The 16,275-nt window shown below is 49.5% G+C and overlaps 1 protein-coding gene across 1 annotated transcript in view; it reads left to right on the top strand.

Annotated features, from left to right (window-relative positions):
* TMEM63A (transmembrane protein 63A) overlaps positions 1-16,275 on the top strand; it is a 36,124-nt gene that overhangs the window by 5,634 nt on the left and 14,215 nt on the right. Inside the window, exons 4-12 of the mRNA XM_027564602.1 lie at positions 2,356-2,435; positions 4,524-4,587; positions 5,554-5,591; positions 10,487-10,629; positions 11,591-11,642; positions 12,048-12,156; positions 13,113-13,183; positions 15,742-15,822; positions 16,066-16,189. Coding sequence (XP_027420403.1) covers positions 2,356-2,435; positions 4,524-4,587; positions 5,554-5,591; positions 10,487-10,629; positions 11,591-11,642; positions 12,048-12,156; positions 13,113-13,183; positions 15,742-15,822; positions 16,066-16,189 — 762 coding nt within the window. The remainder of the gene's footprint in view (positions 1-2,355; positions 2,436-4,523; positions 4,588-5,553; positions 5,592-10,486; positions 10,630-11,590; positions 11,643-12,047; positions 12,157-13,112; positions 13,184-15,741; positions 15,823-16,065; positions 16,190-16,275) is intronic.

Below are 16,275 nucleotides of genomic sequence, written 5' to 3'. Positions count from 1 at the left end.
TATTTGTTTAACACTAACCCCCTCCCCCACCACAGGGCTTTCTGGGAAACTCAGGTGAGGAGCCAGACATCCCTGGGTTTAAGTCCCAGTTCTTCTGCTTCCCAGCTCTGTAACCCTGGGCATATTACATAGTTTATTGGGGCCTCAGGTTTTTGTTCTGTGAAAGGGAGGTAATAGTTCTTATCTCGGAGATTCTTGGAGAAGGTTAAATAAGGTGAAGCATGTAAAGAATGTACGTTACTGCTCTTTTGTTTATTATCATTGTTACCACGCTGTCAGCCCGTCATGTGTCTAAGGCCCTTAGGAAGGGTCACTCTGCTGGGATGAGAGATGTGACTGGAGAGTGTGGATGAGAATTACAGCAGCTGCAATTCCCAATTTATAGATGTCACCCTTGTTCCCCACTGGGGTCCTTGGGCCTTTAGAGAATCAGATGTGGAGAAAAGGAGAGAACTGGGGGAAGGGGAGTACGCCTTATTAGCTCCTCATAGTGGACTTTTGTTCATTCAGACCTGCTTGTTCCCAAAGACCCCCACCACCATCACCCAATTTGAAATATGCTGTCTTCCCCCCTAGACTGGCTCAGACTTGCTAGGTGTGATTTACTGGGGTGCTAGGGCACCTTCTTTTCAAAAGTGTCCAAGGGATGGTTGGTCCCTTTTGTCACCTTCTCCTCACATGTAGTGGAAACCATCTGGGTAACCGAGGTAAGAAGGGGCAGAGGGAGTGGACCCCTTGGACTGCTTTGGACCAGAGGCACCTGGGAGAGGGGAGATAGGGTAGCCTAAGGTGCATGCTAAGTCACTTGGGGGCCCCATGCCCTAAAGGAGGCGGCTATCCAACCCAAGTTTACTTGCAGGAAAAATGTTCATAGGAAGAGAGGAAGGGAGTTTTCCATTTTCCTCCTTAGGATTGAGGTCTAAATTGTTGCATTAGAGTTTTGCTACATTGTTAATCTTCTATTGGCAAATATGGAAACCTGTGTGCTACTCATGTTGCTTTACCATAAAGGGCTCTTTAAGTGTCAAGTAACCTACCTCTTGGGGCCAAAACCCATTCATAGGTTGAGAACAGTCCTCTCTACCAGGCATGGTTGGGCGGGGGGGAGTAGGCAGGAGTGTGGTGATGGATTTCAGTGTGGGGTTAATGGAGGAGGGTGGTTCTGGAGCTGTTATCCAGCGTCTTCAGGGAGGGGAGAGTCGGGGCCAAGGAGAGAAGTCAGGAGACACAGGCTGGGGTGGGTCTGTCTTGAACAGGGTTTGATGAGAAGAGAGAGTCACTCTCCATTGGAGTGTGCTAGTAGGGTAGATTTTTATTGCAGGAGATTTGGGGATTGGAGCCAGAGGAGCCTGAAAGACATCAAGGCATGGGAAACACCCACACCACTTGAGCCAAGGCAGCAGCCAGGGCAGAGGGCTGGTGCTCATTGAGCGGCTTTCATATTTTTCTGATGACAAGACTCACCTGCCCTTGAAACTGTATCACCAACTTCCACCTTCACCTTGAGAAAATTCAGCTGGAACTTAGCCACTCTGGAGCCCAAAACCCACATTTAAAAACCGAGTCCCTGACCAGGGCACTCAGGGATATGCTGATTAAAATGTGTCTTTCTACCTCCCTGGATTTTGAAGGGAGGGAGCCTGTCCAGGGTGGGGAGAGAGGCAGGAGTAGGGCAGAGGACCTGCAAAGGAAGGGAGGAGAGAGTCTAGAATCCATGGTTTTTAGAGCATAAACGGGGTTAGACTTGAGTCCAGCCCCTTCCATTGCCATTGGGCATGCAGGGCTGCGGATGGCCCCGGCTTGTGGAAGCCAAGCCAGCTAGCACTGGGCCTTTGGTGGGCGTTGCCCCCACATGCTCTGTGCCAGGCGTCCCCAGGGCTTGGCTCCTGGAGAACCAAACTCAAGGTAAATATCTGACCACTTCCAGCTCAGCCTGTGGGTTAGGGGCTCTGCTATTGTGGTTCTGTGATTAAAAATGCAACCTGATGTGAAGGCGGGAGCTGGTCCCCAGGGGTGCTGTTAGGGCCTTCCTGCTCAGGGGCCCTTGCAGGCAGACCAGGGCTGAGGAAGGCTGTGGCTGTTAGTGCTGGCTTGAGAGCAAAGGATAGGCCCTGGGAGCTTGACTGGGAGGCCGCCAGGGCAAGCTCAGCGTCAGCATTGATGGGGACGGGAGCTGGTGAAGAGGGTGAACGCAACGTTGAGCTCTTGAGCTGTGTGGCCTCGGGCAGCTCAGCGCCTTCTCTGGTCCTCTAGCCCTCTTGAGTCTAGGCGGGTGGTCTTTGCCCCGAAGACAGCTGTCTCTTCTAATTAGAAGCCATTCAATAAGATTTTACTTGGTTTCTTTTCTACTTTTAGTTTTTAATAGCAGCATTTTCCATCATAAGAAGAAAATTCTGGGATTATGGCCGCATTGCCCTGGTGTCAGAAGGAAACAGGTAAAAAGATTCATTATTTCAAGTGTGTGTATGTGTAGGTGGGGGGATGGGGAGAGAGAGCATGAGAGGCTGGGAGGGGCTTGTGAAGCCCACCAGGCATAGCCCACATGTGATGCCAGTGTTAGATGGCGGTCATTAGTATGTCTGCCAGGCCTGTACCAGAAACTGTTGTCTCTGCTCTTTACCACAGACCCGTGAGGTTAGCCTCGGTACCTTCTTTGTGGTGGGGAGAAAACCAGGGCCCACACGCCCAGCTCTCCCTTGGGGCTTAGGGCTGGCCTTGGCCATGAACCTTCTGCTTCAGACTACAGAAGGAATCTAGTTGCTTCAGATACTTAAGGCTTTCATCATCAAAGAAGGATGGCTGCTTTCTTCCTTGCCTTGAACATTTCCAAGTGTATCTTCTTTGAGATTAATTAGTTTGGGGCTGGGCATGAGGAGAACCGGGTTGGGAAGGGCAGCAGGGCTGCAGGCGAGCTGCTCCCGTCCCCAGGGCAGGGTCCGCCCGTGGCCCGAATCCACCAGCTTCAGAGGGTCTGTGTCAGAGCACAGACTGCCTTGGCCGGAACTCAGGCCCTTCTACCTCCACCCTGGGCTCTGCTGGCTCTCTGCGCATGTCACCTCAGGGCGGAGAAAGAGTTCTAGGTCTGCACAACTAGAATTTCCAGCTCCAGCTGCTCCCCCTCACCCCAGGATTTTGTGTCAGATGCCGAAATAGGAAGTGAGTGGGGAAACAAGGACAGGCCCGGGCTCCCTGTCCTTGGCCTCCCCAGGGGTTCCCCAGGCAGGCCCCCACTCTTGCTCCACAGGTGGCTCCTGTGTTGAAATGTGGTCTGTGCAGGAGGGTCAATGGGGGTTGTCTATTGATGTCCCTTCTTTCCCCACAGTCTCCACTCTGGTTTTGCAGAAGCCCGAGGGTTAGGCTCTGGGGCCTCTTGCTTCAGCTGGTGAGCCTTGGGCCATTTAGGGGAACTTTTGAAACAGCTGGTACATTTTTGGCACATTCACCCTTAGGAGGACTGAGTGCATGCATGCATGTGTGCTCGGTTGCTTGGTTGTGTCCGACTCTGCAGTCCCACGGACTATATAGTCCACCAGGCTTCTCTGTCCATGGGATTCTCCAGGCAAGAATACTGGAGTGGGTTGCCATTCCCTTCTCCAGGGGATCTTCCCGATCCAGGGACTGAACCTGGGTCTTCTGCATTGCAGGCAGATTCTTGACCACCTGAGCCATCAGTATTACTGAGTACTACAGCAGAATAGGGCACTTGGAAATCAGGAGACACCCCCACCTCCGTGGCTGTGTCATCTTGGTCGGGACCCTGAACTTGAGCTCGTTGGATTGTTTCCTCTGGCCCTTTCTTGCCTGGAGGGTTACCGTGAAGGTTGTATAAGGCAGTTCTCCAGAAGGGCTTTGACTGAGTTTTACCAGGGCTTGTGCCATTAGAAGTGGGTTAGTAAAGCTGGGAGCAGGAAAACAGAGAGAAACAAAACTTAGCATGTTGCAAATACCTCAAATCGGTATTTGAGGTAGCTTTTATGGGTTACTCAGAAGAAAGGATGTGCCCAAATTCACAAAGTAAAATGCCCCAATTTGTCAAGTCCAAAATACATGCTTTGGACATTTTCTCATCTATGAGATTAGGTGCAACCTGTTATCAATGGTGATCATAATTTAACTGACAGCATCCTTCCCTTCGTAGTGGTTCAAAAAATAATTGTGCCATTTACAATCAGAGCTGTCTTAGATTTAATAAGATAGTATTTATTCCAAGTTTTAGTTGCTATGTTGGGAAATATATTGTAAACAGGCAACGTTTTGATGTCACTTTACGTATATCAGTCACAGGGCTGAGGTTCAAGGGGGTGAAACACAGGATGGTCCATTGACACCCTGGCCCCCTGTTCTTCATCCCACGTAGCAGAGTTTCATGTCTCATCATTCCTTGCAGTGGTCAGTGTCTTTGCCTATATTTTTATGAAGGCTAGTAGCTTTGGTCCTGAGCTCCAAGAGGGAACAAGATACCAGACACAAGTTTAAAAATTTTTTAAATAACAATCTGTCATTTTCCCCTTTTGTGTTTCCAGTGAGTCCAGATTCCGGAGACTGTCGTCTTCCTCTTCAGGGCAGCAGGACTTTGAAAGCGAGATGGTTGGTATTTAAGGGGCTGGTGTGGTGTGGCTGGGAGGCAGGACTTTGCATGGATGGGCAGGAAGGAACTGGCAGGGAGAGGGCAGTTGTACTCCCAGTGAGCTGCTAACTTCGCACGCTTGACCTTGAGTGGCAAATCTGGTGACAGCGCTTCTCTGCTTTGACAGAGGCACCTGAACTTGAGGATTACTATGGCACAGATGGCGGCTGAGTGACCCAGGATCAGGACACTTGACTGATTCTCAGGCGCAAGGCTACAGCACTTGTCTGTGTTATCACATTTATGACTTTGTGTGACAGTTAATTATTAACTTGCCTGCTGGTTTATGAGTCAGCTGCAGGCAGGAACCAAGTCTTATCCAGCTCTGTTCCCCATCTCCTGACACCCAGTAGGTCCTAAGTAACTGGCGAATGAATGACGAGCAAATAATTGTCTTTCCCAGCTGGGTGACAGTCCAACTTTAAGGTGAGCTAAGTTTAAGAGACGTGTTGGACAATAAAACCCACAACACCCTGTCCCTCTCTAAACCCCGCTCCAGGGAACTGTCCAGTTAAGCAGGCTTGTTTCCTTGGCTTTGTCTTGCATCTCATTGAGTCATTTTGAAAAGAACAGAAGCCCTCATCAACTTCTTCAGAGCGACGCTGAACTTTCATCAGCTCTCGATTTGAATTTCACCATTTGACCCAGAAGCCTGTATAATTCCACAAATTGTCAAAACTTGAGAGGTTTTCCCAAGATTTTCAGGCCCAGGACGCACGTTACAAAGGACTGGGAGCACGCAGACTCTGTCGTATTTGAACAAGAGCGTTGCTTGCTGAATTGGGGACAGAAGCAATTTGTTGTTTGTTTGTTTACTTTTATATAAAACAGGAAGTTAGATGGTTGTTTAGTGTCAAAGCTGATGATTATATCTGCCTCCGAAAAACAGAGATTATTGGAAGCTAACCCCTGTTCTCCATTTCCAGGGATTGTGCTCCTGGCTGACTGCAATCTTCCGCCTGCAGTGAGTACAGCACGGGTGGCTGGGGATGTCTTGTTTGGGTGGGTTTGTTTGGGTGTTTGGCCAATCAGGAGGAGAGACCCAAGGTGCTGATCCTGCTGCTGCTGCTGCTAAGTCGCTTCAGTTGTGTCTGACTCTGTGCGACCCCAGAGACGGCAGCCCACCAGGCTTCCCTGTCCCTGGGATTCTCCAGGCAAGAACACTGGAGTGGGTTGCCATTTCCTTCTCCAAAGCATGAAAGTGAAAAGTAAAAGTGAACTCACTAAGTTGTATCTGACTCCTAGCGACCTCATGGACTGTAGCCCACCAGGCTCCTCCGTCCATGGGACTTTCCAGGCAAGAGTACTGGAGTGGGGTGCCATTGCCTGAGCCGGAGTCTCTTAGATACTTTTCAGGCCCAAAGCAGTATGTGGGGGCAGAGAATTAAAGTGGCCCAGGCAGCCTCTATGCAAGCTAATTAAAGCTAATTTTTTGCTTTAGGCAGTAATTCTGTCTGCTTACCATTTATCACTGATATATTTGCATGGAAGTTCTTCTAGGCAGCATCATATGTCTTTGAATTGGTGAACAATGGAGAAATAATGATTGTTTAATATATTCAGCTCATTTGGTTAAAAGTTTGCTGTTTTTCAAAACTTGGACCCCTTGGAGAGAAAGAGGTGCTTGGGGCCCAGTTAGTTGCATAGCATGTGATTGGCAGAGTCATGATACGGGACTCGGCTCTCCTGCCTGTGGTGTGTTCTATCCCATCTGAGAGGTCAGTGTTGTAAGATGCACACTATTTTATACAGCACCGAGAATGAGAAAATGCTTTCTATTATGCTGTGATCAGCTATGATCCCACCCCATTTCAGAGATGTTGAAATATGAAAAGGTTTTCTTAGAACTGATGAAATGTGGTAGTTCCAGGATATTGGGTAAATCCTTCTCTCTGGCACCCTTATGTCTGGCCTTCAGTTTTCTCAACTAAGCTGAGAAACACAACATTGTAAAGCATTTGTACTCTCCCTGGCCTCGCACACCCAAAAAAAGACTGAGCGCAACAGCTGCTCTGCCTAATTCAGGTGCATTCATATGTGTGAGACCATGTTATAAAGAGCCGAGGTTGCTGAGGGTTGTTCTCAGGGGAAATGGCAGGAGGCAGTCTGTGCAGAATAAAGCAGAGAAATCTGTTCTGAAGCCAGAGGAAGCAGGAGGAGAGGTTTCTGGCGGGGAGGAGAGGACTGAGGTCAGGAAGGGTGGATTTGCTAGCCTCTCCCATCCCTGCCCGTTATGAAATCATGCCAGTGTTTCTTCTTTGCATTGGAAGTTGTCACACACTGTGTAGTAAGTCTATCACAGACAGAAAAGAATCAGCAAGAAGAAGTTTTAGTCACCCCTAGCCCTACCTCTGAAAGGTACCTACCTGGCGCGTTTTCTCCTGCTCCGCCACTCTCCATATCACTGCTGGCTGGGGCTCAGGCGATCCCCACCCTGGACTGTGGCCCCCAACTCTCCGCCTGGATCGGGTGGGGCAGAACAGAAATTTTGACTCATTATCTTCATGGTGACTAGGAAACACTGCTTACAGTTTTCCCTGTGGTCCACACCTATGGTTTCCATCTTTCCATGTCCCCTTCCAGCGTAGACCTCGCCTCTCACTGAGTGGGGCTGTAACCTGTACAGCTGTGTATTCTGCTTTGTCATATTAATGCTATTTGTTGTTCAGTTGCTAAGTTGTGTCTGACTCTGATCCCATGGACTGCAGCACACCAGGCTTCCCTGTCCTTTATTATCTTTTGGAGGTTGCTCAAACTCATGTCCATTGAGTCAATGATACCATCCACCCATCTCGTCCTCTGTCACCCCCATCTCCTCCTGCCCCCAGTCTTTCCCAGCCTCAGGTCTTTTCCAGTGAGTCGGTTCTTCCAATCAGGTGGCCAAGTATTTGTTGAGTAAGCACATGTTATGGCAAAGTATATGCATTTTGGTAGTTTATTTAGAAGTGAACACAGTGTAATCAGTTGCAGCATTTTTCCTCCACCTATGCAATAAAAAGGAAGGATCTTAGCAAGCATCCCCACCCAGTGCGAGGTAGGCATCAGGCCTTGATCCTCACTGCCCCTTGTATGCCTGCTGAGTGGCCAGATAGCCAGCAGGTAGCAGCCTCTCCACTTTAGGTCCTAGCCTCCCGTGGTTCCCGTGACCCTCTCTGGAGGCAGCTTATCTGGATTCAACTGTGGTCTGTCTCTGTAGCTGAAGAGCCCACTCGCCATACCATTCACCACACCTTTCAGACCTGCCTTTTTATGCTGTTCAGTTCAGTTCAGTTGCTCAGTCATGTCTAACTCTTTGTGACCCCATGGACTGCAGCACGTCAGGCTTCCCTGTCCATCACCATCTCCAGAGCTTGCTCAAATTAATGTCCATCGAGTTGATGATGCCATCCAGCCATCTCATCCTCTGTTGTCCCCTTCTCCTCCTACCTTCAATCTTTCCCAGCATTAGGGTCTTTTCTAATGAGTCAGTTCTTTGCATCAGGTGGTCAAAGTATTGGAGCTTCAGTTTTAGCATCAGTCCTTCCAATGAATATTCAGGACTGATTTCCTTTAAGATTGCCTGGTTTGATCTCTTTGCAGTCCAAGGGACTCTCAAGAGTCTTCTCCCACACCACAGTTCAAAAGCATCAATTCTTCGGCACTCAGGTTTCTTTATGGTCCAACTCTCACATCCATGCATCACTACTGGAAAAACCATAGCTTTGACTAGATGGACTTTTGTTGGCAAAGTAATGTCTCTGCTTTTTAATATGCTGTCTGTTACTGCTGCTGCTGCTGGTGCTAAGTCACTTCAGTTGTGTCCGACTCTGTGAGACCCCATAGACGGCAGCCCACCAGGCTCCCCCATCCCTGGGATTCTCCAGGCAAGAACACTGGAGTGGGTTGCCATTTCCTTCTCCAATGCATGAAGGTGAAAAGATAAAGTGAAGTCGCTCAGTTGTGTCTGACTCTTAGTGACCCCATGGACTGCAGCCTATCAGGCTCCTCTGTCCATGGGACTTTCCAGGCAAGAGTACTGGAGTGGGGTGCCATTGCCTTCTCCGAATATGCTGTCTAGGTTATTTATAGCTTTTCTGCCAAGGATAAGTGTCTTTTAATTTCATGGCTGCAGTTACCATCTGCAGTGATTTTGTAGCCCAAGAAAATAAAGTCTGTCACTGTTTCCATTGTTTCACCATCTATTTGCTATGAAGTGTTGGGACCAGATGCCATGATCTTCGTTTTAAGCCAGTTTTTTCACTCTCCTCTTTCACTTTCATCAAGAGGCTCTTTAGTTCCTCTTTGCTTTCTGCATAAGGGTGGTGTCATCTACATATCTGAGGTTATTGATATTTCTCCCAGCAATCTTGATTCTAGCTTGTGCTTCATCCAGCCTGGCATTTTGCATGGTATACTTTGCCTATAAGTTAAATAAGCAGTGTGACAATATACAGCCTTGACGCACTCCTTTCCCAATTTGGAACCAGTCTGTTGTTCCGTGTCCAGTTCTAACTATGGCTTCTTGACTTGCATGTAGGTTTCTTAGGAGACAGGTAAGGTGGTCTGGTATTCCCAACTCTTGAAGAATTTTCCACAGTTTGTTGTGATCCACTCAGTCAAAGGCTTTGGTGTAGTCAATAAAGCAGAATAGATGTTTTTCTGGAACTCTCTTGCTTTTTCTATGATCCAACGGATGTTAGCAATTTGCTGTAGCCCTTTCTTACTTGAGCTCTTTCTTTCTTTTCTTTTGGCTGCACTGGATCTTCCCGTGGCGCCCAGGCTTCTCTTGTTTCAGTGTATGGGCTTCTCTAGTTGTAGCGTGTGGGCTTAGTTGTTCCACAGCCTGTGGGATCTTCATTCCCCTACCAGGGATCTCACTCACAGTCCCCTGCATCGGAAGGCAGATTGTTAACCTCTGGAGCACCAGGTTAGTCCCTCCTGGAGTTCTTTCTTCCCAGTGCGGTGCTTTCCTGGACTTCTGAGACCAAGACCCTCAGGGTACCTTCATGTCAGGAGCAAGAGATACCCCCCATGCCTTCTCCCTCCGTAGCAGGAAAGTCTGGCTGTCAGAAACCAGAATTTTAGTTTTCTGAGTGCCCAGATGACTCAGAGCCTCCAGATATAGCACTGAGGGTGGGAAGGGGTGGAGCAAGTTGCCCCCCACCCACCTCTGGGGCCACAGCAGGGACACAGGGAGGAAGCAAGGCTGGTCGGGTGGACAGAGCCTTGCAGTGTTTAAAGCAGTCACCTCACCTCTCTCTCCTAGTTTGTCTGAGGGAGACGGGAGGAAGGGTGGGGGCTGTGAGCCTGACACACACAGCTTTGCTCAGAAGATTCCCAGCAGCCCTCTTGTCAGTGGCTCTGCTTGTTCATGGATGCAGAGGGGATAATTGTACTTACACGCCTCACCCCCATACAGATGTAGGCACAGATGTTTCTAGAGACAGTAAGTGGAGTGGTGGCAGGTTCTTTCATCCAGGAGAATGGGGTGGAGGCTGAGAGGCAGGCTCTGGAGTTCACGTTGTAGCTCTGCTGTTACAGGCTGGGTGATTGTAAAAGGTTTTTTTTTTTAAATGTTTATTGTTTATTTGACTGTGCTAGGCCTTAGCTGTGGCACATAGGATCTAGTTCCCCGACCAGGGATCAAACCCGGGCCCCGCACATCGGGAGCATGGAGTCTTAGCCACTGGACCACCAGGGACGTCCCAGACTGTAGACGTTAATGTGATTTTTCTGTTCCTGTTTCCTCACATGTAATATGGTAGTCAGATTGGGACCGACCTGAACAGTCATGAGTTTTAAATGAGATAATCTGCGAGAGGCCTCAGGGGCCTGGCCCGGTACCAGTGCTCATTAGGATTCTGTGTGTGTCTTGGCCAGCGACGACCAGATCCTGGAGTGGTGTGGGGAGGACGCCATTCACTACCTGTCCTTCCAGAGACACATCATCTTCCTGCTGGTGGTGGTCAGCTGCTTGTCACTGTGCGTCATCCTGCCCGTCAACCTCTCAGGGGACTTGCTGGGTAAGGACTCCTCGTCTTGCCTGTGTTGGGCCCCAGGCAAGGCATCAGCCCTGGGGAAAGGGCTCATGGTGCTGGGTCAGAGCCCTGGCATTCCTGCTGAACTCAGATGTGAGAAGGTCTCAGGGTGACTTTCTGAACTGGCCCATTTGATTAAAGATCTGGTGGAGAATCCACCCCAAACCTGGACCAAGAGTTGGGGACTCTAATATCTAAGTAGGAGAAAGACCTCAAGATTTGCAAGATCGGAGCTTTCAGAGTGTGTTTTATAGCTTCCTGTCGCCACCCAAATCAGGTGGCCACAGTTAGTGGATCTGGAAGGTGGTTGTGATGCTCAGTAAAAATCCGAGTGTGAAATTCTATTTCCAAGTACCCGTAGGAATCCAACATCCAAAACACCATTGTAAATCTACTTCTTTTTTTTTTTTTTTAAGGGTTTTTGATGTGGACCATTAAAAAAAAAAAAATCTTTATTGAATTTGTTATAGTATTTCTTCTGCTTTATGTTTCGGGTTTTTTTTTGGTTGTGAGGCATGAGGGATCTTATTAATAATTCCCGGACAAGGGATCAAATCTGTACCCCATGCATTGGAAGGTGGATTCCTAACCACTGAACCACCAGGGAAGTCCCATTAATCCACTTCTTATACCCAGTGATTCCCAGATTTGGTTTTGGGAACAGCTTAGGATGTTTCTAGATTTCCAAAGGGATGCCACAAGAATCTCAAAGCAAGATGAAGTCAAATTTTGACTTCAGGTAGGTTGAGAAGAAGTTGTCAGGAGCATATTGGAGTAAAGCAAAGGCCTTGGGTAGTGTAGCTCTGGAGACTGGACAAGCGTCACCATCCTCGGACTGGTTTGGATATCATATCCTTCCCCTCCTCAGAGCTCCACAAACCAAGGCTGCTCCCCTTACCCCCCTCATGTCTCTAGTGTGACCCTGAGTATCTGTGCTTCTCTGCAGACAAAGACCCTTACAGCTTTGGGAGGACAACAATCGCAAACCTGCAGACTGAGTGAGTATAAGGCGGCCAGGCATGAGGGTGCTGATGGGTGGGACCGAGGAGAGGGTGGACTCTGGAGCCCAGGATAGGCCAAAGCGAGAGGGTTAGCATCCCAAAGCTTCTTTGCCGCTAGCACCTGTCCCTGGGCTATGGGCGTGGACACGCCCCGGGCTGCTGCTGTTTTGCAGTGGATCTTAGGAGACCTGGGGGTGTCACGTGGGGCTGGGGTGCATTTGTCAGCACGGTGCCCTCTATAAAGGGGCACTGGCCATGCCACCTCTGTTGGAGGAATCTGTTTTGATGAAGCCTTTGGCCTTCAGCTCAGGGCCATGAAGGTAACCAAGCCCAGCCCCTGCCCTCCAGCCCCTGCCTGGGGGCTCAGCCTTGATGGCAGGTGCTGTTCCCTTCTCCCCACAGCAACAACCTCCTCTGGCTGCACACCGTCTTTGCTATCCTTTACCTCATCCTCACCGTGGTCTTCATGCGACACCACACCCAGTCCATCAAGTACAAGGAGGAGAGCCTGGTGAGTAGAGGGTGGTCTGGGCATGTGCTGGGGAAGGTCTCAGGTGGGAGCCAGAAAGGAGTGCAAGGGGGCCTCAGACTTCCATGTGTGTGCTCAAAATTGGCATTTAGAACTTTTTTTGTTTGCTAGATTGTTTTAGGATTTGGCTATTACCCGCCGTTTTGCCAACTAGCCTTTAGATTTGTGGGGTTTGGGCTTGTAGTTACTGATTCTAAGTAACTTCCAAGAAGTTTGACTTGACAGCAGCTCCTTCTCTCTCTGCAGCCCACAACTTGACGGGGGTAGGGGAGGTTTCTCTTGTTACTGAGTCACTCAGTCATGTTTGACTCTTTGTGACCCCATGAACTGCAGACTACAGCATACCAGGCTTCCCTGTCCTTCACCATCTCCTGGAGTTTGCTTAAGCTCATGTCCACTGAGTTGATGTTGCCATCCAACCATCTCATCCTCTGTTGGCCCCTTCTTCTACCCTCAGTCTTTCCAAGCATCAGGGTCTTTTCCAATGAGTTGGTTCTTGGGTCTGACTCTGATATGCTGTGTGACCTCTTTTGAGTCACCTCCCCTCTCTGGGTTCTTTCTCAGTCTCTTGTCATGCAAAGGAGGCTCATAGAAATTGCTTTGGAAATGTATTTTTTCTTGGCTGTGCCACTGTGTGACATGTGGGGTCTTAGTTCCTTAACCAGGGGTTGAACTCATGCCCCTGCAGTGGAAACACAGAGCCCTAACCGCTGTACTGCCAGGGAATCCCCTGGAAGTGTATTTTTGATTGCCTAGAAAAGATGCTATGTAAATAACAGACTTCAAGGCTCTGTCAGGCTTGGAAGATGAGCCTCTAAGCCCCTGAGCCCCCAGTGTTTTCCTTGGGGAGGAAAACAGGGTGAACAGCTTGAATAGGGTGTCCTTCTGCAGACTGGCTTGCCCTGGTGACTTTTCTCGCTTGGGTGTTTCTCTGGCAGGTGAGGAGGACCCTGTTTGTCACGGGACTCCCCAGACATGCCAAGAAGGAGACGGTGGAGAGCCACTTCCGGTGAGCAGGGCCATTTCTGCTGGGAGGGAAGGGGAGTACGGCCACCTTCCTGGTGGGACGGGCACCTTAGATGAGCTTGGGCACCCACAGAGACCCCCAGAGGGCCTGGCCCAGCCACAGAGCCTTGGATACTACTGTGGGCAGGCTCTGCTGGGGCTGCAAGGGCCTGGGCTGGGGTGTTGCGTCCTCTGCCAAAAGCCACGTGACTGCAGTAGCCAGAGTACAGGCCAGCATGTGGGAACAGAGAAACATCTCGAGAGCTAGTGGGGAAAGAAAAGGATTCATAGGAAACCCTCTCTCCCCACCAAAAAAAAAAAAGGGATTCACCCTGGGCTTCTCCGTGTCAACTTTGCAGAAGAAGAGATACCTGAGAAAGAGTGGTCTCGGAGGGGAGGGACCTGGGCCTGCATTTCATGGTCCATTCTTCTGATCAGTGTGTGTTTCCTGAGTGAGCACTCTGTGTCCAGAGCTCTGTCCTCAGAGCAGCACCTCCTTTCCCAGCAGCCTCCTCTGAGCACCTGCACAGGGATCCTGCAGGGGGAGGCTGGAGAAAGGGCTTTCCTGTGAGAAGGAAATTATGTGTGTACAGTGCCATGAATGCAGAGCATCATATGGCACATCAGGAAAGGGGGTGGTACGGGGGGAGCAGGCCAGAGACTCCCAGGATCCTGGGCTGGAGGGCTGGAACCCCAGCCAGGGAGCTGAGGTTTCAGTCTCTGTTCCTCCCTCATCAGCAGTCAGTAATTTGTAGTTTGGGTTAAGGGTTGGCCGTGGCTTAGCTTGGGCTTCCCTGGTGGCTCAGTGGTAAAGAATCTGCCTGCAATGCAGGAGACCCAGGTTTGATCCCTGGTTTGGGAAGATCCCTTGGCTAGGAAGATCCCCAGGAGGAGGGCATGGCAACCCACTCCAGTATTCTTGCCACTCCAGTATTCTGGAGAATTCCATGGACAGAGGAGCCTGGCAGGCTACAGTCCATTGTGTCACACAGAACACAACTGAAGCAACTAAGCAACAGCATGGCTTAGCTTTGCCTTATTTATGAAGAACACTTTCTAAACAAATTATTCAAGTTCAACTTCAGTCGCTCAGTCGTGTCCGACTCTTTGCGACCCCATGAACCACAGCATGCCAGGCCTCAAATTACTAGTATAAACAGAATTGTAAAATGAAATGTTTAAAATTTATTGACTAACCTCTCTTTCAGAAACTCAAAGCATTTTAGAAATATTTTTCTGTGTGTAAACACCGGATACTGGAATCATTTTCCTTGATTCCTTGAAACAGCTCTCCCAAGTGTCCTGTTAGGCAACATCTGGAAACAGTGCATGTGTATGTGCCCAGCTGTGTCCGACTCTTTGTGACCCACGGACTGTAGCCTGCCAGGCTCCTCTGTCCGTGGGATTTCCCAGGCAAGAATACTGGAGTGAGTTGCCATTTCCTCCTCGGGGAGATCTTCTCAACCTAGGGATCTAACTCACGTGTCCTACATCAGCAGTCAGGTTCTTTACCACTGAGCCACCAGGGAAGCCCTTTGGAAACAGTAGCTCCACTTAATGTATTTCTTAGGGAAAAAAAAGTCTTTGCATTCCCATTATGAACACTGAATCACACTTTCTCCTATTTTAGGAAGCCCTTCTAGTGAACACTGCTGCAATCCATGGGGATTGATGTGTGAATCAGCCTTGTAGCAAGGATGTTGTTCTCTTCTTCAAACCTCCTATTGGGACCTGAAATTGTGACAATTTCAGGCTGACTGTCTCTCACTAAGATGTACACTTTTCCAGGCTCCACACCCAGTACCTGGTGCCTGGCATGAAGTAGATAGGCATTTACCTGGTTCAGGAATGCCCAGGAGTTGTACATATGATTATGTGCGTATGGTGAGGGAGCATCATATGGTGGGTTCAGGTGTGGGTCCTGGACCTGGCCACCTGGGTTCCCTTCCTGGCTCAGACATGCACTCGCCGTGTGATCTTGATCACAAGTCATTTTACCTCTCTAGCATTTGTTTTCTTCATCTGTAAAGTGGGCACAGAAACCTCACAGGTCATGGTAAGGATCAGATAAATTAATGTTCTTACAGTGCCCAGCCAAGAATAAGTATACATGCAGTATTTTACTATGATCTGTGAATGCGTTTACTGGGCTGAGGGTCCTTTGCTTTCATTAGACCTGTGATTTTTCAAAAGGGTCACAAACTGAATAGGATTTCAGTGATGGTCTAAGGTAGATAATGACCTGGAGCAAACAACAAATTTATTCCCTTGAGTGGGTAGAGGAGGTAATGGATAGTGTTATTTTTTTCTCCAAAAGAAGTGCTGATTTAAAGCCAAGTAGATGTAAACTTGTCAGTGTCAGGCAGTTACTTCCTTGTTATTAAAAAGGACCTCTTTGTATTATACTTCAAAATTTCCCCCTTTGGTAAAAGACAAAGAGGAAAGAGGTCTCCACTGGTGCAGAAATGAAAATGTAATTGCTCTGCCAGCCTTGGAGTCTTTGGGGTCTCCCCTGCCAGGGGTTCTCTTTCCCAGTGGTCTTCTTTTGCTTCCGGGGCACAGGGACGCGTATCCCACGTGTAAAGTGGTGGAGGTCCAGCTGTGCTACGATGTGGCCAAGCTGATTTACCTGTGCAAGGAGAGGTAAGGGAGGCCTGGCAGGGCGGTGGGCATGGGCAAAGCTGGCCTGCAGCTTTCTGACCCCTTCCCTCTGAGATGCCCACCTTCCTTCCTTGCTGGCCTCGGCTTCCCCAGCGAGGATGGGAGGAGGGTGGCTCTGCCCTTTTCTTGCTTAGAAAGCTGGTGGTGACCAGTGGGTGATGACGGGTGCAGGCTGTGAGTCACACCACAGGATTGCGAGTCTGACGTTTGTCCCTCCCACTACAGAAAAAAGACTGAGAAGAGCCTGACCTACTACACAAACCTGCAGGTGAAGACAGGCCAGCGCACCTTCATCAACCCCAAGCCTTGTGGCCAGTTCTGCTGCTGTGAAGTGCGGGGTTGTGAGTGGGTGAGGGCCCACACCCCACCGGGGGCATGGGTGCTGGGCCCCCTGACACCCGCACAAGGCCGCGTCATCACAAGGGGTTGTGTCCT

The sequence above is a fragment of the Bos indicus x Bos taurus genome, chromosome 16 (genome assembly GCF_003369695.1).
Source record: "Bos indicus x Bos taurus breed Angus x Brahman F1 hybrid chromosome 16, Bos_hybrid_MaternalHap_v2.0, whole genome shotgun sequence".
Lineage (NCBI taxonomy): Eukaryota > Metazoa > Chordata > Mammalia > Artiodactyla > Bovidae > Bos > Bos indicus x Bos taurus.
This window is presented reverse-complemented; position numbering and strand designations above follow the sequence as displayed.